A 24234-nucleotide genomic window follows, 5' to 3' on the forward strand; every position below is an offset into this window, starting at 1 on the left:
CGTTTGCAAAGCTAAGCAGGGTCTGGTGTGATTTCAAATTGGATGGGGGACCATATTGCAGGGGGTTGGACTAGATGACCCTCAGGGTCCCTTCCATCTCTATGATTCTATGACTCTGCCCTGTTATAACCGAGTCCCCCACCCGCCTTATGAAACTATGCCTGGTCCTCAGGCACCGCTTTGGGTAGGCCGCCATTGGAGTCCAGCCTCCATTTTGGATTTAGGAGTTCAGCTTCTCACAAGTCCAGAACCTGAACTAAATCTAAATCCCTGAGCTCAGCAGACAAACGGAGAGCACGGCAAACATGTTTCTCCTCCCGCTGAGATTCACTCAACGTTTACAGGAATATAATGATTTACTTCTCCAGCTTTAGAAGCCACAGCAATTACAGTAATGTTTGTTCCCTGGAGGTGTCTTTCAATTTGCCATGCTAAAAACAAAGAAATGTATTGCAAGCTGTAACTCAGCTCAATTCCCTTGTTCTTATGCATCAGGGGAAAAGTCTCTTGACCTTTAAGATTGCACTATAGGGATGCTTTGGGACTAGAGATTTCTGCTCCTGTTTTTCTGTTTCACCTTTCAATCCATAGCAAGTCAAAGTAATTTGTTTCTTCTTTTGTGATGTGTTTGGACTCAGGGCTCAACTTATAATAAGGGAAACATTTTATGAGGCACCTACAAATCTATCTATCTATCTATCTATCTATCTATCTATCTATCTATCATCATCATCATCATCTATCCTTGGGAGTAAGTCCCATTGAATTCAATAAGACAAATAATTCAGTAACCTTCCAGCTAAATACCAAACCTTCAGCAGTCACAATCCTAAATCACATCAAATACAATGGCATGTCAGGCATTGCACTTTGGGGAATCTAAGATGGTGACTGCCTACAAACCTTGGCTCATAATTTTAAGCAACCACGTTAACTACCAGGACAGGATAACATGCCTTACAAGTGTCCCTATTTTCCAGGGACCGTCCCAGATTTAAAGAAGCCATCCTGGTTTCTGATTTAATCCCAGAAAGTCCTGGATTGTCCTCGTTTCCCCTTTCCTCCCCCTCCACGTCTCAGAGAACATGGTGGAGAAATCTGACCTCCTGCTCTTATCCTTTGCATTGTCTCCCTCCCTCCCTCCCTTATGTAGATGCAAAAACAGAGTCCTGGTTATTCTGAAAATAAAATACCGGCATAAAGACCAACACATTTGATCAGGTATCCCATGGGATAGCGGCTGAAAATCAAGCCCAGAGGTTTTGTGGATGTTGCTGCTACTTTAAATTCATTTTCAGCCTTCATGCTGTATGCAAAATGGCTGGTAAAGAGTTCTCTAAAGACCAGAAATCTTAAGATTTTGTTGTCAGGTGCTCCTTTGTGTTCAGATCAGGCCTCAGCACAATAATGTAGCACTTGGGAAGGAAGATGCAGCCCAGAAGCCCAGCAGTGGAGGCCAACATAGAGAAGATCTGCACGGCCACCATGTACTTGCCCTTGGTGCTCAGGTAGGTGGGCACAAAAGACACCCAAACACTGCAGAAGACCAGCATGCTGAAGGTGATCAGCTTGGCTTCGTTGAAGGAGCCAGGCAGCTTCCTGGCTAGGAAAGCCACCGTGAAGCAGGTGGCAGCCAAGAAGCCCAGGTAGCCGAGGGCAACATAAAACATGGCCACAGACCCTTCGTTGCATTGCAGGACGATCTCTTCCACCTGGGAGCGCATGTCGGACTCTGGGAATGGGGGAGAAGAGCCCAGCCAGATGGTGCAGATGAGAACTTGCCCCCCAGAAGAGGAGATGGCAATGGAGTTGGCCAGACTCTTGCCCAGCCATCTCCTCACCCTATTCCCGGGCTTTGTGGCCAGGAAGGCCAGCACCACCGTGATGGTCTTTGCCAAGACAGAAGAAACAGCAACTGAGAAGATGATGCTGAAGGCCGTTTGTCGGAGAAGGCAGGTCTCTTTCCTTGGGCGCCCGATGAAGAGGAAGGAGGACAGAAAGGAAAGCAGGAGGGAGACGAGCAGGATGTAGGAGAGGTCCCGGTTGTTGGCTTTGACTATGGGAGTTTCCTTGTATTTAATGAAGATTCCCAACACAATGCCTGCTGTTAAGGACAAGAAGAGGGCAACGGAAGCTAAAACCATTCCCAAATATTCTCCATAAGTCAGGAAAATGGTAATCTTGGGGACACATTGATCTCTGTCCTTGTTTGAATGGTGATCTTCTGAGCATTTGGTGCAATGTTCTGCATCTGGGGAAGAGAAAAAGAATAGCTGTAGCATCACTTACATCCCTAATGATCTGTGCTCTATTTACATGGTGATCTAGGATCAACTGAGAGGCAGTGACCACTCCACTTCTGTTAACTGCATTGTTTGGATCCTGCCTATTTCTCTTTGTCTGAACCTTTAAAATGCAGACATTGCTTCCATGCAATGTTCATAGCAGTGAGATCGAAACGGTCCATAGATTATATTGTAATAATTTTCACATGAAGTATTTATTTTTTATTGTGCTTTTGCTGTTAATAATTTCTGCTTTTCATCGTTTATCCGTTATTTTTGATAAGTGTCAACATTATTTCCTTTTTGTGTGGCTTGGTCTAAAAAATCAAAAAGGATTGCTTTGCGGACATTCCTCTCACAGCTGCCCAGTTTGCACCCCAGATATTTCTTCCTTATGGTCATTCCTATCAACTCACTTCCTGGATGTAATAAAGGTGATTAATACTAAGGAAGTCAAGGAAGGATTCCCATTCCCCTATGTCTGCAGAATTCTCACAAAAAGTGTGTGAGACTGAATTTCTGTCCTGTGTTTACTCTCTCCAGGAATTTCTTCCCCCTTGGAATCACCCACCTTCCCAAGCAGAGAAGGTCCCTTCTGCACACTGAGCACAAGCATAGCAGCAAATGGGCTTTCCTTCTAGGACCACCTTGGCATATCCAGGTCGACATCTTTCTGTACACCTGGAACGAGGTACGGCCTAACCAGAAAGACAAGAAGGTGCAACAAAGAGGAACAGTTAGGAGTATTTGTGTGTATGTAATTCACTCAACGCGATCTCTATAGCATGGTGGTGATCCCTGACAACTGGTCTTGCCAGAAGTCGGAGCTAAACAGTACAAGTTGAGAGCATTTGCAGATGATTTGGTATTGACGTTACAGGAGCCAGAATCTAGTACTAAAAGGGTTTTGGAACTGATTCAAGAATTTGGTCAGGTTGCAGGATTTAAACTGAATAAGTTAAAAACAAAGGTTTTAGAGAAAAATTTAACTCCGATGGAGAAAGAGAGGTTTCAGAATGAGACAGGTTTAACAGTGGTTAAGAAAGTGAAATACCTGGGGATTAACATGGCAGCTAAAAATGGGAATCTATTTAAAGACAATTATGAAAAATGTTGGACTGAAGTGAAAAAAGACTTAGAAATCTGGTCAAATTTAAAACTTTCACTGCTAGGCCGTATTGCTGCTATAAAAATGAATGTATTGCCTAGAATGCTGTTTTTGTTTCAAACATTGCAAATTTTGGACAAAATGGACTGTTTCAAGAAGTGGCAGAGAGATATCTCTAGATTTGTCTGGCAGGGCAAGAAGCCTAGAATAAAATTTAAAATACTAACAGATGCAAAGGAAAGAGGTGGATTTGCCCTGCCAGACCTTAAACTTTATTATGAATCAGCAGCTTTTTGCTGGTTGAAAGAATGGCTACTTCTGGAAAACGCAGACATTTTGGATTTAGAAGGTTTTAATAATGTATTTGGATGGCATGCATACTTGTGGTATGATATGGTCAAAGCACATAAAGCATTTAAAAACCATATTGTCATGGAAAGCTTTATTTAATGTTTGGATAAGATATAAGGACCTATTGGAAAATAAAACCCCAAGGTGGCTGTCACCGATGGAAGCGAAGGCTCAGAAAAAGCTCAATATGGAGGTTAAATGGCCGAAATATTGGGAAATTTTGGAACAAGAGGGAGATAGACTGAAATTGCAGAGTTTTGAGAAATTAAAAAACAAAGTGAGAGACTGGCTTCATTATTATCAGATAATGGAGGCAAACAATTTGGACAAGAAAATTGGCTTCCAGGTGGAAAAATCAAAATTAGAAACAGAACTATTAGAACCCAAAACTAAGATTTTGTCAAAGATGTATAACTTGCTGTTGAAATGGAATACACAGGATGAAACGGTGAAATCTGCTATGATTAAATGGGCACAAGATGTTGGACATAACATTATGATGGCTGACTGGGAACATAAAAAAAATCCTTCCAGTAGCACCTTAAAGACCAACTAAGTTAGTTCTTGGTATGAGCTTTCGTGTGCATGCACACTTCTTCAGATACACACTTCTTCTTCAGTGTGTATCTGAAGAAGTGTGCATGCACACGAAAGCTCATACCAAGAACTAACTTAGTTGGTCTTTAAGGTGCTACTGGAAGGAATTTTTTTATTTTGACTATGGCAGACCAACACGGCTACCTACCTGTGACTGGGAACAGTTATGGACCACAGGTATGAAGTTCATGGCATGTAATGCCTTAAGAGAGAATATTATGAAAATGATATACAGGTGGTACATGACACCAGTCTAGCTTGCAAAAATCTATCATTTGCCCGACAATAAATGTTGGAAATGTAAAGAAACTGAAGGTACATTATTTCATCTTTGGTGGACGTGCCCAAGGATTAAGGCTTTCTGGGAGATGATCTATAATGAAATGAAAAGGGTATTTAAATATACATTTCTGAAGAAACCAGAGGCCTTTCTCCTGGGCATGGTCAGCCAAATGGTGCCAAAGAAGGATAGAACTTTCTTTTTGTATGCTACAACAGCAGCAAGAATACTTATTGCAAAGTATTGGAAGACACAAGATCTATCCACTCTGGAAGAATGGCAGATGAAGGTGATGGACTACATGGATTTGGTGGAAATGACTGGCAGAATCCGAGACCAGGGTGAAGTGTCGGTGGAAGAAGATTGGAAGAAATTTAAAGACTATCTAACAGAAATACTGTAAAATTAATGAATGATAGAATGATGTCAGAATGAAATTAAGTGGTTCTAGCAGCAATGTCATAAAGTTGTATGAAAAAATGGCAGTTAATAGGTGAGAATTTAAAGCTATAATATATTAAGTTAAAGGACTAAGACAAAAATAAAGAGGGAAAGGAATTGCTGAATTAACCAATTGAACAAGAATACAAAAAAGGGAGGTGTGAGGAGGTCAGGAAAGTAAGGAAATGAAATGTAAGATGCGGAAGGATAAATTTGTTTCTAAGTGTTTTTTTATACTATTTTCTCTCTATACTTTGCATTTTGTATGTTTTTTGTTGTTGTTTTTTCTTCTTTCTTTTTTTCTTTATATTTTTCATTGTCTTTTATGTAACTTTTTGTTCTTGAAATTTAATAAATATTATTTAAAAAAAAACTGGTCTTGCCAGCTCAGGATGATGGGAGCTGTAGTCCAAAAACAGCTGGGGACCCAAGTTTGGGAAACCCTGATCTACCCAAAGATTCGCAGTTGTGGCCCCCAATGAATCATCCAGGAAATCATCACAGCTCTACATCAATCACATAGAGGTTGGGGAGGGGTCTGTCTGGCAGGGAATCCTGGGAGATCCCAGTTGCCGTTTCCAGCAGCCAAGATCCCCAGTTGCCTGCCATCTCCCCATTGCCTTAATGCGGTCAGTTCTCTTTAGCTGCAGAACATGATCTCTGGAATGCAGCCTTGACCCCTCATCAGGGTCCTTTCAACCCCCCGCTGACCATTGGGATGACCAGAATATCTTGTGCTTTATATTTAGTTCAGTACAGCTGAGGTTTGAGCCACAGAACTCTGTTTCCTCTTCTCCATTTACCTGTTTCCCTTCTTAAAAGAACTTCAAAGCAAATGACAATGGGTCTGACATGTGATTCCCCCAAATTTCAGGATTCAAATAATCTCTCACACAGTTTATTCTCGTGTTTGTGTGTGTCAGAGAGAGAGAGAAAGCGCTTTGCTGTTCAATGCCCAACTGAAAGGAGAGTTGGGTTTGGGGTTTTTTGTTTTTGTTTTGCCAAATCACTTTAATTCATTTTCCAAATTTCACCACATCAACCACAAATTAAGACAAATTTAATACAAGTGAGCTTACTCACAAATTAAAAAAAATATACAATAAATCAGTAATTATCATATGTAAAATAAATTACTTTTCATCCTTCTGCATGTGTGAAAGGTCAATATCCTTTATTTGAGCATCCTAAATTCCCCTCCTATCTCAGCTGCTGTAGAAAGAAGGCGTGGTGGTTCCAGCTGTTACTGGACAGTCAACCTGACATGGTCATTCTGCAGTGGTTGTCAAGGAACAGCACAATTAGGATCTCCAAGCCCCCTCCCCCAATTATCCCCCCTACCTTATCGAATTTCTTGTTCCACTCAATGGCTTCTGGGTTAATGGTGAACTTTATGCCAGCAGATGCTCCTCTCCTTATATTTCCAATTTTCACAAGGACACGAGACTTATTGGGAGACATCACCCAGTTCATAATATCGAAGTCCGCTGGCAGCTCCCAGTTCTCATCCAAGCACAGTCTGCCCCTGGAAGTATTCAGACACCGGATTTCTCTCAAGAAAGGGTGAAGCTGGAATGGCAGGGGAAAGCACCAGAATTAAGAAACTGGGAAGCTACAACAGGCAATTAATCAAGCCAAAATGGGGAAAACACCAGGGTCAGGTGGGCTATCAGCAAAGTACTATAAGAAATTACAAGATTATTTGGCACAACCACTAAAAGATTTAAGATACTTACATTACGCTGATTCTGAAAAAAGATACAGATCTATTATCAGTCAAAAATGATAGGCTGATTTCTCTATTAAATAATGACTATAAACTGTTTGCATACCTATTGGGAAATGACATGAAAGTGCTATTAATGGATTTAATTCATCAGGACCAGGCTGGTTTTTTACCAGGCCACCAGATGAAGGATTATATAAGGAATATAATTGATATAATAGAATATCTGGAAGTTAGAAATGATAAGCAAGCAGTGTTGATTTTTATAGACGCAGAGAAGGCCTTTGACCATGTTTCATGGACTTCTACGAAGAACACTATAGAGATGATGATATTCAGAGAGTCATTACAGTGGTACTTCAGGTTAAGAACTTAATTCGTTTTGGAGGTCTGTTCTTAACTTGAAACTGTTCTTAACCTGAGGTACCACTTTAGCTAATGGGGCCTTCCGCTGCCGCCGCATGAGTTCTGTTCTCATCCTGAAGCAAAGTTCTTAACCCCAGGTACTATTTCTGGGTTACCAGAGTCTGTAACCTGCAGCATCTGTAACCTGAAGCGTCTGTAACCCGAGGTACCACTGTACTTACAGGAATTGACTCAATTTATTCTGACTAACAGGCTATGATGATAGTAAATAATGTAATAACAGAAAAAATCAAAATAATGAAAGCAACAAGACAGGGATATCCCCAGTCACCATTATTATTTTAGTTTTAGAGACCCTGGTCAGAAGTAGAAGATCAGATGAAGAAATAAAAGGGATAACAGTAGGTTAAAGGTAAAGGTAAAGGGACCCCTGAACATTAGGTCCAGTCATGACCGACTCTAGGGTTGTGGCGCTCATCTTGCTTTATTGGTCAAGGGAGCCGGCGTACAGCTTCCGGATCATGTGGCCATGACTAAGCTGCTTCTGGCGAACTAGAGCAGCGCACGGAAACGCCGTTTACCTTCCTGCCAGAGTGGTACCTATTTATCTGCTTGCACTTTGACGTGATTTCGAACTGCTAGGTTGGCAGGAGCAGGGACCAAACAACGGGAGCTCACCCCATCGCGGGGATTTGAACCGCCGACCTTTGGTCGGCAAGTCCTAGGCTCTCTGGTTTAACCCACAGCGCCACCCGCATCCCAACAGTAGGTTACAAAGCATATAAACTCAAGGAATTTGCAGATGACTATGTGGTAACTGTAGAAGACCCCATGGCTAGCCAACCAAGGGTCTTGAACAGATTCTCAAGTTGGAGAAGTAGCACGTTTTAAACTAAATAAAGGTAGAACAAAAGTATTGGTGGAAAATGTGACAGAACTGATGATTGAGAAGAAAGTTTAATATTTAGGAGTATGGATAACAGCTACAAACATAAATATTTTTAAGAATAACTATACAGGAGCTTGGAAAGAAATGAAAAAAAAACTTAAATAAAAAAATATATAACAAACAGAGATATCTGGAGGGTGGCAGCACGACAACAGGACTTTTCTGTGGTGGCTCCTCGCTTGGGGGATGTTCTCCCAGAGAGGCTCCCTGGACATCTTTGTGACAAATCTTTAGGTGCCAGGCGAGAAAGTTATTCTGTAACCAGGATTTGGGTGGATAAAAACATCTCTGGGCATTTTAATGTGCTTTTGGTTTGCTTGTTTTCTTTCTTTCGTTTGCTTTTTCTATTTTGTATTTTTATTCTGCAAACCACCCTGTGATCTTCAGATGAAAGTTGTAATATAAACAGAATAATACTAATATTATTACTACAGACCCTCCAAAGGTCAAAATGGCTCCCATTTGAGAGGTGCTGGAGCTGAGTTCCAGTGGGTTCCCCCTGAAGAAATCCCTGGGTATAAATAGTAAAATGATCGTTATGGGATGGGACATCCCTATTTTCATCGGAGACATGTTGGAAGGTAAGCTTATTACTAATACTAATAATAACTATGATATTTTACAGGTTTATCCACAGTCAAGATTTTGCAGGGCAGCAGTTGAAGAAGGAGCAAAAAGGGTTTTCTTGTGTGTGTGTGTTTCTTTGTGGCTGATTAGCTGTTTTCCCTGTGTAAAGGTCAGAGGGGGCAGGGTTTCTGTTGAGGCAGGGGATTAGCTGTGGGAGGAGCTTATCAGAGTTTGCAGGGCAGCGGCGCGCGCAGTTATACCCATCTTTTATATTTAGGGGAGCTAGTCTCAAACGTTTGTTGGGGGAGACCTAGGTTTTTTTGGGGGGGAAGTTATTTGTCCTGTCTTCAAGCTTTTTATGATGGAGGACCTCTGTAGCCATCCCCAACGACACGATCGCAAGATGGAAGGGGAGGGAACAGCTGCAGTCACCTGCGATTCCTGCGCAATGTTTGCCATCTTGCCAAAGGTTGCAGGCAGCTTTACCTGCAGCAATTGCATGTTGATTGCCCTTTTAAAAGACAAAGTCCAGCAACTGGAGGAACGTGTAGCTACGCTCCAAAGAATTAGAGAGCTGGAGCTCTTCTTGGAAGCAACAGAGCACACCGTCCCCACCAAGGAGGAGACAGGGGACTCCCCTGAGAAGGAGGCTAGTTCACCAACACAGGAGCCAGATATATGGAGAAACGTGACTCAAAGAAGTAGGAGGCCCAGGGTTCACTCTGATTGTTTAGAAATACACAATCGCTTTGAGGTCCTCTCCCCTAGCATGGAAGACGAAGAGCAGACTCCATTTGAGGATCTCTCCCTCATTACAGTCGATCAGGTATATGAAGACGAGCAGCAAAGTCAGTCCTCAGGGAATGTGCAGGCGACCTTGGAACGGACAGCTCACGGAAGAACCCCGACCAAACCCAAGAGGAGGCGTGTAGTGGTGATAGGGGATTCCCTACTGAGGGGAACAGAAGCAGTGATCTGTGGGCCTGACAAGATGTCTCGGGAAGTGTGCTGTCTCCCCAGGGCTAAGATCCAAGATGTAACTGAACGACTGCAAGGAATCATAAAACCCACTGACAAATACCCCTTCCTCTTGGTTCATGTGGGAACCAATGACACTGCAAGCAATAGCCTCCAGAAGATCAAAAGAGACTACGAGGCTCTCGGCAGGAAATTGAAGCAACTAAATGCACAAATTGTCATCTCGTCTGTCCTCCCAGTTGAACGACGTGGCCCAGGGAGAGAGGGGGAAATAGTGGAAGTGAACAGCTGGCTTCGCAAATGGTGTAAACAGGAACGGTTTGGATTCTTAGATCACGGACTGCAGTTTCTTGAAGATGGACTTCTGGCAAGTGATGGGCTGCACCTCACAATGGTTGGGAGAAATGTTTTTGCCAAAAATCTCAGAAACCTCATCAGGAGGGCTTTAAACTGACTAATGTGGGGGAGGGAGACAGTGCTCCTGAAGGTAGGAGTCTATCAATTAATGAAGATGATCATCCAAATGTCATGGACCAAATCGAGCAAACAGCACGCGGACCTAGTGGTGGGAGGAAAAAATCCTTAAATAAGAGACACGGGGGAATGATTAATGGACTTCAATGTCTGTACACTAATGCGCAAAGCATGGGAAATAAGCAAGATGAGCTTGAGCTCTTGGTACAGCAAACTAAATATGACATAATAGGCATCACTGAAACCTGGTGGGATAAGTCCCACGATTGGAATGTAATAATGGGGGGATACAATCTATTTCAGAGAAACAGACCAGACAAGAAAGGAGGAGGAGTGGCGTTATATGTCAGGGATGTGTATACCTGTGAAGAGATCCAAGATTTAGAACCTCAAAGCCAAAGTGAGAGCATATGGGTCAAAATTAAGGGAGAAAAGAATAACAGAGACCTCATTGTGGGAGTTTACTATAGATCCCCAAGCCAAACGGAGGACATAGATGATGCCTTCCTGGAACAGATGGCCAAGCATGCAAAAGGAAGGGAGATAGTAGTAATGGGGGACTTCAATTACCCGGATATTTGTTGGACGTCAAACTCAGCCAAGAGCATGAGGTCAAACAGATTCCTTACTGGCATTCCAGACAACTTCATTGTCCAGAAAGTGGGAGAAGCAACAAGAGGAACAGCCATTTTAGATCTGGTCCTAACCAATGTTGATGACCTGGTTAGTGGGGTAGATGTGGAAGGATCATTAGGCGCGAGTGATCATGCTCTTCTGAAGTTTACTATACAGCGGAAAGGAGCAGCCAAGCATACTAGGACTCAATTTCTTGACTTTAAGAAAGCCGACTTCATAAAACTTAGGGAAGTGCTGGGTGAGATCCCATGGACAGCAATACTAAAAGGAAAGGGAGTTCATGATGGCTGGGAGTTTGTTAAGAGGGAGATAGTAAAAGCACAACGTCAGGCAATACCAATGAGACGGAAACATGGAAGGTGCCTAAAGAAGCCAGAGTGGCTATCTAAAGAACTTTTAACTGAATTAAGATTAAAAAAAGGATGTGTACAAAAAATGGAAAAGGGGGGAAACCACCAAAGAGGAATTCAAACAAATAGCCAGCACGTGTAGACACAAAGTCAGAAAAGCTAAAGCACAGAATGAACTCAGGCTTGCTAGAGAGGTTAAAAGCAACAAAAAAGGCTTTTATGGGTATGTTCGTAGCAAAAGGAAGAACAAAGAAACAGTGGGGTCACTCAGAGGAGAAGATGGTGAAATGCAAACAGGGGACACAGAAAGGGCTGAACTCCTCAATGCCTTCTTTGTCTCAGTCTTCTCCGATAAAGAAAACAATGCCCAACCTGAAGAATTTGGAGCAAATGATTCAGCAGAGGAAACACAGCCCAGAATAACTAAGGAGATAGTACAAGAATATTTGGCTAGTTTAGATGTATTCAAGTCTCCAGGGCCAGATGAACTGCATCCAAGAGTATTAAAAGAACTGGCAGATGTGATCTCAGAACCACTGGCAGTCATCTTTGAGAATTCCTGGAGAACAGGCGAAGTCCCGGCAGACTGGAGGAGGGCAAATGTTGTCCCTATTTTCAAAAAGGGGAAAAGAGAGGACCCAAATAATTACCGCCCAGTCAGTCTGACATCAATAGCAGGGAAGATTCTGGAGCAGATCATTAAGCAAAAAGTCTGTGAGCACCTAGAAAGGAATGCTGTGATCACCAATAGTCAGCATGGATTTCTGAAAAATAAGTCATGTCAGACTAACCTGATCTCGTTTTTTGACAGAATTACAAGCCTGGTAGATGAAGGGAACGCAGTGGATGTAGCCTACCTTGATTTCAGCAAGGCATTTGACAAGGTGCCCCATGATATTCTTGTAAAGAAGCTGGTAAAATGCGGTCTTGACTATGCTACCACTCAGTGGATTTGTAACTGGCTGACTGACCGAACCCAAAGGGTGCTCATCAATGGTTCCTCTTCATCCTGGAGAAGAGTGACTAGTGGGGTGCCACAGGGTTCTGTCTTGGGCCCGGTCTTATTCAACATCTTTATCAACGACTTGGATGATGGACTCAAGGGCATCCTGATCAAATTTGCAGATGACACCAAACTGGGAGGGGTGGCTAACACCCCAGAGGACAGGATCACACTTCAAAACGACCTTGACAGATTAGAGAACTGGGCAAAAACAAACAAGATGAATTTTAACAGGGAGAAATGTAAAGTATTGCACTTGGGCAAAAAAAACGAGAGGCACAAATACAAGATGGGGGACACCTGGCTTGAGAGCAGTACATGTGAAAAGGATCTAGGAGTCTTGGTTGACCACAAACTTGACATGAGCCAACAGTGTGACGCGGCAGCTAAAAAAGCCAATGCAATTCTGGGCTGCATCAATCGGAGTATAGCATCTAGATCAAGGGAAGCAATAGTGCCACTGTATTCTGCTCTGGTCAGACCTCACCTGGAGTACTGTGTCCAGTTCTGGGCACCACAATTCAAGAAGGACACTGACAAACTGGAACGTGTCCAGAGGAGGGCAACCAAAATGGTCAAAGGCCTGGAAACGATGCCTTATGAGGAACAGCTAAGGGAGCTGGGCATGTTTAGCCTGGAGAAGAGGAGGTTAAGGGGTGATATGATAGCCATGTTCAAATATATAAAAGGATGTCACATAGAGGAGGGAGAAAGGTTGTTTTCTGCTGCTCCAGAGAAGCGGACACGGAGTAATGGATCCAAACTACAAGAAAGAAGATTCCACCTAAACATTAGGAAGAACTTCCTGACAGTAAGAGCTGTTCGACAGTGGAATTTGCTGCCAAGGAGTGTGGTGGAGTCTCCTACTTTGGAGGTCTTTAAGCAGAGGCTTGACAACCATATGTCAGGAGTGCTCTGATGGTGTTTCCTGCTTGGCAGGGGGTTGGACTTGATGGCCCTTGTGGTCTCTTCCAACTCTATGATTCTATGATTCTATGATTCTAAGATCAGCATCTGTGTGGACTGCAGTTTGCAAAAGGGGGAAGGAAATACCTGCCACGGCTGAAGCCTTTGGGGTCCCCATTGCTCTCCTTCCTCCACCATCAGCCTCCTCTGGGATCTCGATGAAAGCGAAGCATGCAAGGCCTGAGCCACAGCTTGAACATTGATGTAAGTGCCATAGCTGTCTAGAGACAGCACTGTCTCACATACCCTATGGGACACCATCTCCATTTCCTCCTCTTTGCATCTTCTCCGGCCTTTCATAGACAACAGATGCTTTGAATATGAACACTGATAAGCTTCATCCAAAAAATCTCCAAGAGGATTGGACTGCGATTTATATTTCTCACCTTTGCTGCTCCTTATTCCAATCTGAATTTCAAAGGACAGAGAACCATGGAGGTGCTGGAATATATTTGGAGGGAAGGAAACGCCAATTCTGATTTCTAGCAAAGCTGTTGTGATCCAGACTTTCGCGCCTATTTCCTTCTCATAGATATTGTTTATTACCATGAGTATTATGATAACATGTGCATTGGTTATATAGGAAACAAATACCCCAACTTGTCTCCATAGGAAAAATGGTTCCCCAGGTGTTATAAATTCATCAAAAAATCTTTCTGGTACTCTTTTTGATAAAGCAATGCAGATCCCTTTGCTGAGCATCAGAGGTTTCACAGCGCTCACAAATCTTTCTCCACTGTCATTGTCTGGAGTGCAGAGGCCAATCCACGTCCATCCAAAATACAGGAGCAATTCAACAATCCCCTGGTACTCACTTTCCTCTTTGGGACTCATCCGGTAGACAAAAGGGAACAGGGTTTTACCTTCGAGAACCTGGGCAGTGAAGCCATGACTGATCTAGCAAGGAAAGCAAAAGATCAGCAATTATTTATTTTACTTTCAGCATGATATTTAATTATCGGAAATGACTGACATCTAAATCTCTGCTGGTTGAGGCTGATGGGAGTTTTAGTCTGAAACATCTGGAGGTGACAAGTTGGTGAAGGCTCAGTTTTGAAAAAGGGATGTAGGATCCATAGCTCAGGATTTTCCCATTTTTAAAAATATCCCTACTTGACCCCTCCAAAGAGAAAATAGAATCTTATGCAGTTGAAATCCTCTGTGCTTCCATGCTCTCCCACTACTTACCTGTGGGATTTTGTAGATGCCTGACAAGGCTGAAATCACTTTTGAGATGACAGTATTGCCTCTTTCAAGAACAGCCAGCAGGTGATTCTGTTCTCCACAGTGATAATTGGGAATATTGCACCCACTGCCTGCAAGCAGCTCTAGCATGGCGTCTGAAGTCATCTTTGCATCTAAATAGTTTTCATAGATGTTGTAGCCCAGGGTGATGTTGGGTAAGAGACTGAGATCCTGGTTGATCTCTTGGATGGTGAACAGGAAAGACAACATGTACCACTCGAACCTAGTTGACTCCCTGCAATAAATGAATCCTTTAAAAAGAGTGAAACTGATATTCATATTTGTCAGGGGTTCAGGAGCAGAGGCGCGGGAAAGGGAGGAAACAGAGAGTGAGGGGGAGGAATCAGAAGGAAAGATGAGTGATGACGACGACCCGAGATCCCCGAGTCTTTCCAGTGAATCGGAAGATTCACAGAAAGGAGCGCCAGTGGGCAGAGCAGGGGGGAGACCGAGGGGGACACCCCAGAGAGAAGGAACCAGAGGGGGTTCAGAGAGCAGCAGTTGGAGATCGGGGCCAACGTACCCAGCAGAGCGTAGTGGGGAGGAAGGGCACCAGGCATCGGGATCAGGCGGCTTGCCGCAGGAGGGAGGGCATGAGTCAGGAGTGGCCACACCTCCATCGGGGAGCGAAGAAACGGTCAAGCGGAAGGTGGAAGGTTGGGCGTGCGCGCCAAGTTCAAATACACAGGAAGGCGGCACAGTAAGCAGCCCGGAAAGGGAGCCAGGTCCCAAAGCCCGCCGCAAGGAGGCAGAAGGGTCCGGGGGGTCGTCAGCATCGGAAGAGTCTAGGAAGGAGGGGACCCCGGGGGGCAGAGGGACCCAGAGGAGGAAGGAAAGACGCAAGAGGTGGAGCAAGGCTAGGGTATTAAGTTGGTGTACAGGAGGTGGAGACTCAGACGGAGCTTCGTCGGTCTAGCTTATAAGACGTAGAGCTGCACGCTGCAGTTCGGAAATGGAATCTGTAAATCAATAAAGACTTTTATAAAGTGAACGCTGGCTAGCATGGTCCTATGTGAGCTGGGATCTGGAAGCAGCTCTGACAGTAAGCTCCGTCCCTCAGTTTGACACCTGAAGCCTCGCAGCGGGGGCAGACGCAGCGAGGGGTGAAGATTGGTGTCTCTTCGCAAGCTCACAAGAGTCGGCAAAGATGACTGCCGAACAGCAAATTGCAGCCCTGCAAAATGCAGTGACACAATTAAACGCAGAGATACTAGCATCCAGGAAGAAGGAGGAGGACGCAGCTGCCGCCTACAAGGATCTCCAAACCAGGTTTGAAATGCTTACGAAGCAAGGGCAACTGGGACCCAGACCGGAGGGAATTGGGCTGGGGAGAAGAGCAGGCGGTCTCGTATCTCACTTCGATGGGAATTTACAACAGTACCCCAACTTTCGAGCAGACGTACAGTGTGCGCTGCAACTGCTGGCGAAAGACTTTAGAGATGAGGAAGAGAAGGTGGGGTTTATCCTATCCCATTTGCATGGAGACGCTAAAGCGTGGCTGCGCAATTTGTGGAGAGATAAGGATCCGGCGCTTCGGAGTGCGGATGCCTTTATTAAAGCGATGGATGCGTGCTTTTTATCAAGCATAGATGTGGATCTTGCTTGAAGAGAAATACATGGACTGAAACAGGGGAGGGCCAGTGTAAGGCAGTATCACGCCCGCTTTTTTGCACTGGTCAGTGCCCTGGAATGTGACAGAGATTCACCTCCAGTCAGAGACCTGTTCTGGGAGGGATTGAGCAGCGCAGTTAAAGACGAAATTGCAAGGGGGGAGAGACCCCGGAGCACGCAGGAGGTCGTTCAGAGGGCGCTGACGGTTGGGGTGCGTCTGGAAGAACGTCCATGGAGCAGGGACGAAGGGCGTGGAGGGCGCGAAGCAGCGAGAGGGTTCTCCTTCGTTCCCAGGGAAGCAGCGCGTGCGCAATCCACGCCTCCGCCAGGAGGGGGAGCGGAACCTATGGAGGTGGGAGGTGCCAGGGCTCAGTCAGCAACCAGAGCCCTAGCGCCGGGAGCAGTCAAAACTAAGCCTCCTAGAGGGAACCGGAAGTGCTACATCTGCGACAGCCCTCAGCACATGGCGAAGGAGTGTCCCCAGAGGAACCACAAGCACACTGCAGCCTCTGCAATGGTGACTGCAGCTACGCAGCACAGAGAACCACAGCAGGGAAACGATGAAGTCTGGCTGGAGACGGAGGCACTGGGGCCCAGCCAGACGAGTCAGTGAAGCAGTCCCCAGAGATTTTGCAACCCACAGACCCCCTCCCGCCCAAACCAGTGGTGCAGCTCACCGCATCGCTCCAGCTACCCAATGGACTCACAATGGACATGCCAATTACTGTGGATTCAGGAAGCAATGCAGACTTTATAGGGCAAGAGTTTGTTGATCGGCACGCTATACAGCTGCTGCCTGCCACGATGCCCCTGCAAGTCGTCACAGTGGATGGCAGGGAGTTGCTAGGGGGGCAAGTGGTGAAGCAAACGCCACCGATGGTGATGCGACTTGGGAATCACAGGGAAGTCATCAGTTTTAATGTCACCCAACTGTCGGACACACCCATTGTCTTGGGCATGAGTTGGCTGGACAGACACAGTCCGACGCTGGCTTGGTACCAGCGGCAGCTGATCTTCGGCTCTTCTTATTGTGCAGAACACTGCATCCTGCCCAGGCAGGAAGGAGAAGAAGAGGAATCACAGCTGCAGTTGGGAACGCTGCAAGCGGTTCCCCACAAATACGCAGACTTTTTGGAGGTCTTCTGCGAGAAGGAGGCGGACAAGCTACCCCCACACAGGCCATATGACTGCAAGATTGACCTCCTGCCAGGGGCGACGCTGCCGAAAGGGAAGCTGTATTCCATGTCTGAGGACGAACTACAGGAACTCAAACAGTTCATAGATCACAATTTGGAGCGCGGTTTCATCCGAGAGTCCAAGGCAGTGGGGGGCAGTCCTGTATTCTTCGTGAAGAAGAAAGACACGCCCCAAAAAAGGCTCGTGGTGGACTATAGGATCTTGAACAAGATGACCAAGCCCTCGGATTTCCCCATGCCCAGGATCGACGACCTCCTCGCGACGGTGCGCAAGGGACGCATGTTCACCAAGTTGGACCTGCGAGGGGCGTACAACCTCATTCACATGCGGGAAGGCGATGAGTGGAAGACAGCCATGTTCACGCCCCTGGGCACCTACAAATACAGAGTTATGCCGTTTGGACTGCAAAATGGCTCCCACTGTTTTCAAGCTTTCATGCATCACGTGTTGGCGGGGCTCCTCTACAAGAAGTGTGTCTGCTTCTTGGATGACATCCTCATATTTTCTGAATCGCAGCAGGCACACGACCAAGACGTCTGGGAGGTGCTGCGCAGGCTGCAGCAGCATAGACTGTACGCCAAGCTGGAAAAGTGCCAGTTCGACACGACGGAGGTGGATTTCCTGGGATACAAGTTGTCGGACAAGGGGCTAGCCATGGACAGCGCCAAGGTTCGCGCGGTGTTGGATTGGAAGAGCCCGCGCAACCGGAAGGAGGTCCAGCGGTTTGTCGGCTTTGCGAACTTCTATCGCAAGTTTATCAAGGGATTCGCAATGCAGACGGCGGCCATTACAGACACGCTCAGCTCCAAGGAAAAGAAGTTCATCTGGACGGAGCAGGCGGAGCAGTCTTTTCAAGCGCTCAAGCGTCTCTTCGCGTCGGAAGAGCAACTGCTACATGTCGACCCCAGCAGACCGATGCGGGTGGAGACGGACGCATCAGACAGAGCCGTGGGAGCCGTCCTGTTGCAGCGAGACCCGCAGGGGGCTTGGAGGCCGGGAGCGTTCTACTCCAGGAAGCTCAGCAAGTCGGAACAGAACTACACCATCTGGGACAGGGAGTTGCTTGCCATTCATGCAGCGTTCAAGGCGTGGAGGCACTTCCTGATCGGCGCCAAGCACACAGTGCAGGTCTGCACGGACCACAAGAATCTGGAGCACTGGCGCACGGCGCGGTTCCTGAACCAGAGGCAGATACGTTGGGCAGAGTTCTTTGCGGACTTCGACTTCCGAATAGAGTACATCCCCGGCGACACCAACGTCATGGCAGATGCACTGTCCCGAAAACCGCAATACCTCGAGGAGGCGACGCCAGCGGCGGCCATGCACATCTTCGCACCGACAGCGTGGGCGTGCGCCTCAGCAACAGTGGACCTGGATGCGGTGCGGCGAGCGTTGCAGGACGACTCATTCGCGCAAGCAAAGATGGCAGAGGTGCACAGGGGCACGGCGAAGAGCGACGAGTTCCAGGTGCGCGATGGATTGCTCATCCATAAAGGGGCCATCTACGTGCCGGGGGATGAACTTCGAGCCAAGGTACTGCAGCAGTTGCACCACGCGCCCACGGCCGGACACTTCGGCACGGAGAAAACGGTGGAATTAGTCGCTAGAGACTTCTGGTGGCCCAGGATGCGAGGGGAAGTCGCGGACTACGTTGCGAGGTGCGACACCTGCCAGAGGGCCAAGCCAGTGCACAAACCGCCGGCAGGACTACTGGAACCGCTGCAAACACCGTTTGAGCCATGGGAGAGAGTGGCTCTGGACTTTGTCACGGATCTGCCCAGCTCGAGAGGCAAGACAGCAGTGCTAGTGGTGGTGGACTTGTTCACCAAGATGGCACATTTCATTCCGTGTGCGAAGGTAGCCACGGCGGAACACACCGCCAAACTGTTCATAGATCACGTGTTCAAAGTGCACGGTCTGCCGCGGTCCATACTGTCTGACCGGGGGCGACAGTTCATCTCGAACTTCTGGCAGAAGCTGATGGGTTTCCTGAACGTCAAGATCAACCTGGCGTCAGCGAGACACCCGCAGACCAACGGGCAAGCGGAGCGAGTCAGTGCCATCATGCAGCAGTACCTGAGATGTTATGCCAATCAACAGCCGGCAACGTGGGTGGATTACCTGCCGCTCGCCGAGTTCGCATACAACAACACGAAGCACGTGTCCACAGGGGTGACGCCGTTCTTTGCCAACAATGGGAGGCATCCCAGAACCTTCCCGGGACTGGAGAGAGTGGGGGAGGGGGAACCGCAGGCGGCGGACGCCTTCGCGTCAGAGTTGCAGGAGGTTCACGATCAACTCCGACGGCAGCTGGAGCTAGCTAAGCACGCATACAAGGTGCAAGCTGACAGACACAGGCGGGTCGGCGAAGAGATCCAAGTAGGAGACTGGGTCTGGTTGGCAGCCCACGCAGTGCCGGCCAGATCGTTAGCTAAGAAGAAGCCAGGGCATAAGCAACTCGGGCCCTACCAAGTCGAAGCACAGGTCAACCCGGTGGCTTTCCGGCTGAAGCTTCCGGAAGGCTCCAGAATGCATCCGGTTTTCCACAGATCGGTGCTTACTCCCTACAGGGCACCTCACAGATTCCAGGAACCAGGAACGGCACCGAGTCCGCTCCAGGAGAGGACCGAGCAGGGGGGGTTGCCACAGGAGGATCCTATCAACGAGGTCACAGAGATTTTGGACTCCAGATGGGGGGAAGAGGGAGTAGAATACCTTCTAGCCAGAGAGGGCACCCGGGCCAGTGCCAATAGCTGGGTGCACGACTACGCTTTGGAGGAACCTCTGCTCAAGGACGAATTTCATGCCCTCTTCCCACACAGACCCATGCCAGCCGACTTTTTCGACGACTGGCTTTTCACACCCACGCTTTCATCAAGCACGTTCCACGGGTTTGACTCGGACGGGGAACCCACACTGGGCGCACATTCCCCGGAAGGGTCACCCGCGGGATCGGCATCGGACACCTCGTATTGGTGGGACGATCGACCGGAGGAGCAGTGGCGCAGGAAGTGGCTGCGGATGCCAGATCGAGCGACGGACCCAAGAGAGACCGAGGCAGAGACTGACATGGACGTGTTCGGGGAGGATCTTGGGTTCGAGCACGGCGGCACAGAGATGGAAGCGGAGCTGATCAACGTCGACGAACGCGAGGAGGAAGAACAGGACGTCTTCAGTTGGAGGCCCGCCACGGGAAGCGAACTGTATCCGGCGTTCCATCCCATGACAATGGAGCACCCAGCACCCACACCTGAGGGAGGGGAGGGGGGAGGGGGGCCTCGAGGGGGGGATGGATGTCAGGGGTTCAGGAGCAGAGGCGCGGGAAAGGGAGGAAACAGAGAGTGAGGGGGAGGAATCCGAAGGAAAGATGAGTGATGACGACGACCCGAGATCCCCGAGTCTTTCCAGTGAATCGGAAGATTCACAGAAAGGAGCGCCAGTGGGCAGAGCAAGGGGGAAACCGAGGGGGACACCCCAGAGAGAAGGAACCAGAGGGGGTTCAGAGAGCAGCAGTTGGAGATCGGGGCCAACGTACCCAGCAGAGCGTAGTGGGGAGGAAGGGCACCAGGCATTGGGATCAGGCGGCTCGCCGCAGGAGGGAGGGCATGAGTCAGGAGTGGCCACACCTCCATCGGGGAGCGAAGAAACAGTCAAGCGGAAGGTGGAAGGTTGGGCGCGCGCGCCAAGTTCAAATACACAGGAAGGCGGCACAGTAAGCAGCCCAGAAAGGGAGCCAGGTCCTAAAGCCCGCCGCAAGGAGGCAGAAGGGTCCGGGGGGTCGTCAGCGTCGGAAGAGTCTAGGAAGGAGGGGACCCCGGGGGGCAGAGGGACCCAGAGGAGGAAGGAAAGACGCAAGAGGTGGAGCAAGGCTAGGGTATTAAGTTGGTGTACAGGAGGCGGAGACTCAGACGGAGCTTCGTCGGTCTAGCTTCTAAGACGTAGAGCTGCACGCTGCAGTTCGGAAATGGAATCTGTAAATCAATAAAGACTTTTATAAAGTGAACGCTGGCTAGCATGGTCCTATGTGAGCTGGGATCTGGAAGCAGCTCTGACAATATTAATGGGAGGAAGGAAACATTATATGATCCACAGATATTAGTATATTTTTATTCATTCATTCATTCATTCATTCATTCATTCATTCATCCACCCACCCACCCACCCACCCACCCAACCAACCAACCTTTGTATTACTATCAAACCTTTTCCTGTCTAGCATAGAACAAAAATTTGGAGACCGCTGTTCCATGACAGGAGCTTTGATGCAAACAGCACACAGAGCTGTTCAGCAGTGGAACAGACTCCCTCCGAAGGTGACCATGTGTCATGGATGCTTCAGGTGTGATACCTCCGGGTCCCTTCCATCTCTACAACTCTATGATTCTATTCTACTGTGGTTCTATGAGTAGGAAATGAAGGCGCCCCTCAAAATTTACTGGGAAGCTGCTCCATAGGCTGCTTTTGCGGCAGTGGTCTTTGGCGCCTTCCAAGGGGCTAGACTCCAGGTAGATAAGAGACAATTTTATTGAAGGAGGGGAAGCACCAAATACCTCAGTCCCCTTTGACTTGGAAACGAGGCCTGTTGGCTTTCAGGTTTGAGTGTGTGGTAAAATTTATAATTTTGCCCATATTTTGGATCACTGACTCCACCAATGAGGACACCCTCTGGTCTGTATTATTTTAGTGCTGGGATTGGAGGAGGAAACCTTTAATGTAGCTGAGACAGATTTCCCCATGATGGGCTGTAGGTCTCCCGTTGCATTGTGAAAAGAGAACTGTGACAAGGTTGTTCACAAATGATCCCAATAGAATAAACAAAAAATAATCTTAGCAGTTTGGAAATTGCTTGAGTTTCATGCCACCCTCTGGCTTAGGAAGAAACGTCAAACACCTCAATACTTTGAAATGAGGCCAGTTGTGTGTGGTCAAAAAAGGATTAAATTAAAGCACATCTTTCCCGCTCTTCAGCTACCAAAGGTCCCCAAGAGGCTCTTAAAATTCCATTTGCAAAACTGTAACATTCCTTAATGACAGTTTAAGAATTGTCCAAATGGAATAATATTGAATGAAACCTTTGTGCCTTGGAAATTGCCTGAGTTTCATGGCATCCTGCAGGTGGGGAAATTCAGTGCATCCTTTTGAACCCTGACCAGATTCACTGGCATCCTTGCATTCTACTAAAAGCAACACAGACACATAGGAACAGGATTGTTTTACTTAGGAAGACAGAGGGAAGAAGGAAGTAAGAGAGGTTTTTTACTGGACCCCCCCCCAGTTCCCATCACCCCCAGCCAGCAAGACCAATGATCAGGGCAGGGTAGTCCTGCAACATCAGCCCTTGGCTCCCCAGCCCTGAGATAGGGGCTCTTTCCTATTTCAACCATTACAAGGACTGGAGGACCATGAAACCCATCCACATATAATTTTACATACACTTCATTCCTGGCGAAGGGTGTCTGAGTAAAGTTGTATGGAGTTGTCTCAATAAGGCGTATTGGAGAGATGATCCCACTGATGAGAAAGTGTCCCGGCCGGTAATAATTGCGAGCATCCGTTTCATCCCTGACTAGATTCAAGGGGCATTTCGCCTTGTGGTTCCCACAGACTCCAAAGGGCATCATGAGCAGCAGAAGCAGGGATCTCATTCTGGCTCTGCCTGCTCCTCCTCTTACCTGCCAAGGAGGCATAGCAGAAGCACCCAAAGACTCTTGCAAGGCCAGACTGCCTGGGCTTTCCCAATCTGGGTGGTTTTCAACTCTACCTTTGGAGCTAGGAAGCACAAGGCAGGCACACCCCTCTTTCGCCAGCTCTGCATCTTGACTCAGTCTGTCTCCAACACAGGAAAAATTATCTGCACCAACTTTTTCAATTAATATTGCCATGCTGTTGTTGCTTTCCGGGGCTCATGCAATTTCCAGAAACATCTCCTGAGCTTTTAGAAGATGAGATGACTATAATTTCGACTATTCTAAGTGGAATAAGTTTCAGCACAATAACTTTCTGGAGTCTTGAATGGCTCAAGCGGCAGGTGCAGAACTGGAGAAAAACACGTTGGACAGAAGTCAAGGGGTGTGCTTGGAAGTTGGAAGTTTGGCCTGAACTTTGCTCACAAGGACCAAAGAAGGAGCTGGATCCAACCATGGACTCTCCTTCCTTGGAGGTTTTGAAGCAGAGGTTGGATGGCCACCTGTTGGGATTCTTCAGCTGAGATTCCTGCATTGCAGGGGGCTGGACTAGAGGACCTTGGGGTCCCTTTCCAATCTCCCATTCTATGATTCATTGGAGGTTTTAAGAAGAGGTGGGAGAGTCAGGGATGGACAACATCCAGATGAAGGAGTCCCAGCCTTGTATCCCAGGCATCCTAAGCCCTTTTAAAATGTGGGGGTTGGGGGGCATTATTGGCTTGTTTTTATTTTGATTATATATGTTGTGGTTTTATATTTTGAACCGCCTTGAGACCTCCAGGGGTAGGGCGATATATAGGTTCAGTACATCAATAAATAAAGGAATAAATATGAATAAATAAAAATCAATCAATGGAGAATGCTAAGAAATGCCATCCTCAGTACCGTCAACGGGATACCTGGTGGTGGGATTTTGGTTCTTGGCGGCTGCTGGAGACAGAAACTGGTGGAGCCTGCGATGGGGAGGGATTTCTCAAGCCCACCCTCTGGGCGCTTTGGGTGGGTCTGGGCTGCTTGATTCCTGCCGCTCTCTTCTGGTTCTCCCCCTGAAGGGAAGTAGCGCCTTGGTGGCTTCGAAGCCACTTCAAGTGAATTTCCACCCCATCTTTGAAAGGATTCTCCAACAGAGGGAAGCTCTCTGGATTTGGTTGAGGGGAGAAATGTTGCTCTGAACTTTTGACTCTCCCTTCCCCTTCGACATGTTCTGCGGAAGGTGAGCTTCTGTTGCACATGGAGCCAACTTGCTCCTCGTCTTTGAGCAGAAACTTCTCTACTCATAAACAAATTGTGTGCGCAGAAGCCAGGCTAGCATTCTAGCAGCTTTATTATTCTTTATCAATTTATTTATTCTTATTTATTTATTTACTTATTTAATCTGATTCATAAAATCCAGCAGCACTTGATTAGGCCAATAACCCCT

General features: G+C 47.2%; 1 protein-coding gene and 1 long non-coding RNA gene across 2 annotated transcripts in view; both read right to left on the reverse strand.

The window, feature by feature from the left end:
* The window catches only part of LOC309523113, a 178499-nt gene that overhangs the window by 60190 nt on the left and 94075 nt on the right, over positions 1 to 24234 (reverse strand). The window lies entirely within an intron of this gene.
* Positions 707 to 23333, reverse strand: LOC309522766 (vomeronasal type-2 receptor 26-like). The gene is made up of 6 exons (XM_082206317.1): positions 22564 to 23333; positions 14266 to 14557; positions 13165 to 13974; positions 6404 to 6631; positions 2857 to 2983; positions 707 to 2251 (listed from the first exon to the last, which is right to left on the reverse strand). The coding sequence occupies exons 1-6, from the start codon at positions 23010 to 23012 to the stop codon at positions 1353 to 1355; spliced, it is 2805 nt and encodes a 934-aa protein (XP_082062443.1). The 5' UTR covers positions 23013 to 23333; the 3' UTR covers positions 707 to 1352.

This window comes from Podarcis vaucheri (genome assembly GCF_965113315.1).
Source record: "Podarcis vaucheri genome assembly, chromosome: 18".
NCBI lineage: Eukaryota > Metazoa > Chordata > Lepidosauria > Squamata > Lacertidae > Podarcis > Podarcis vaucheri.

Bases quoted from the DNA above. Each gene is read 5' to 3' on its own strand.
- LOC309522766 (XM_082206317.1), bottom strand. From the start codon at position 23,012: ATGGCAATATTAATTGAAAAAGTTGGTGCAGATAATTTTTCCTGTGTT. The intron at 6,632-13,164 runs GTATTTCCTTCC...CTGCCATTCCAG, and splicing joins AAAGGCTTCAGCCGTGGCAG to CTTCACCCTTTCTTGAGAGA. The intron at 2,984-6,403 runs GTAGGGGGGATA...CTTTCTGGTTAG, and splicing joins GGAACAAGAAATTCGATAAG to GCCGTACCTCGTTCCAGGTG.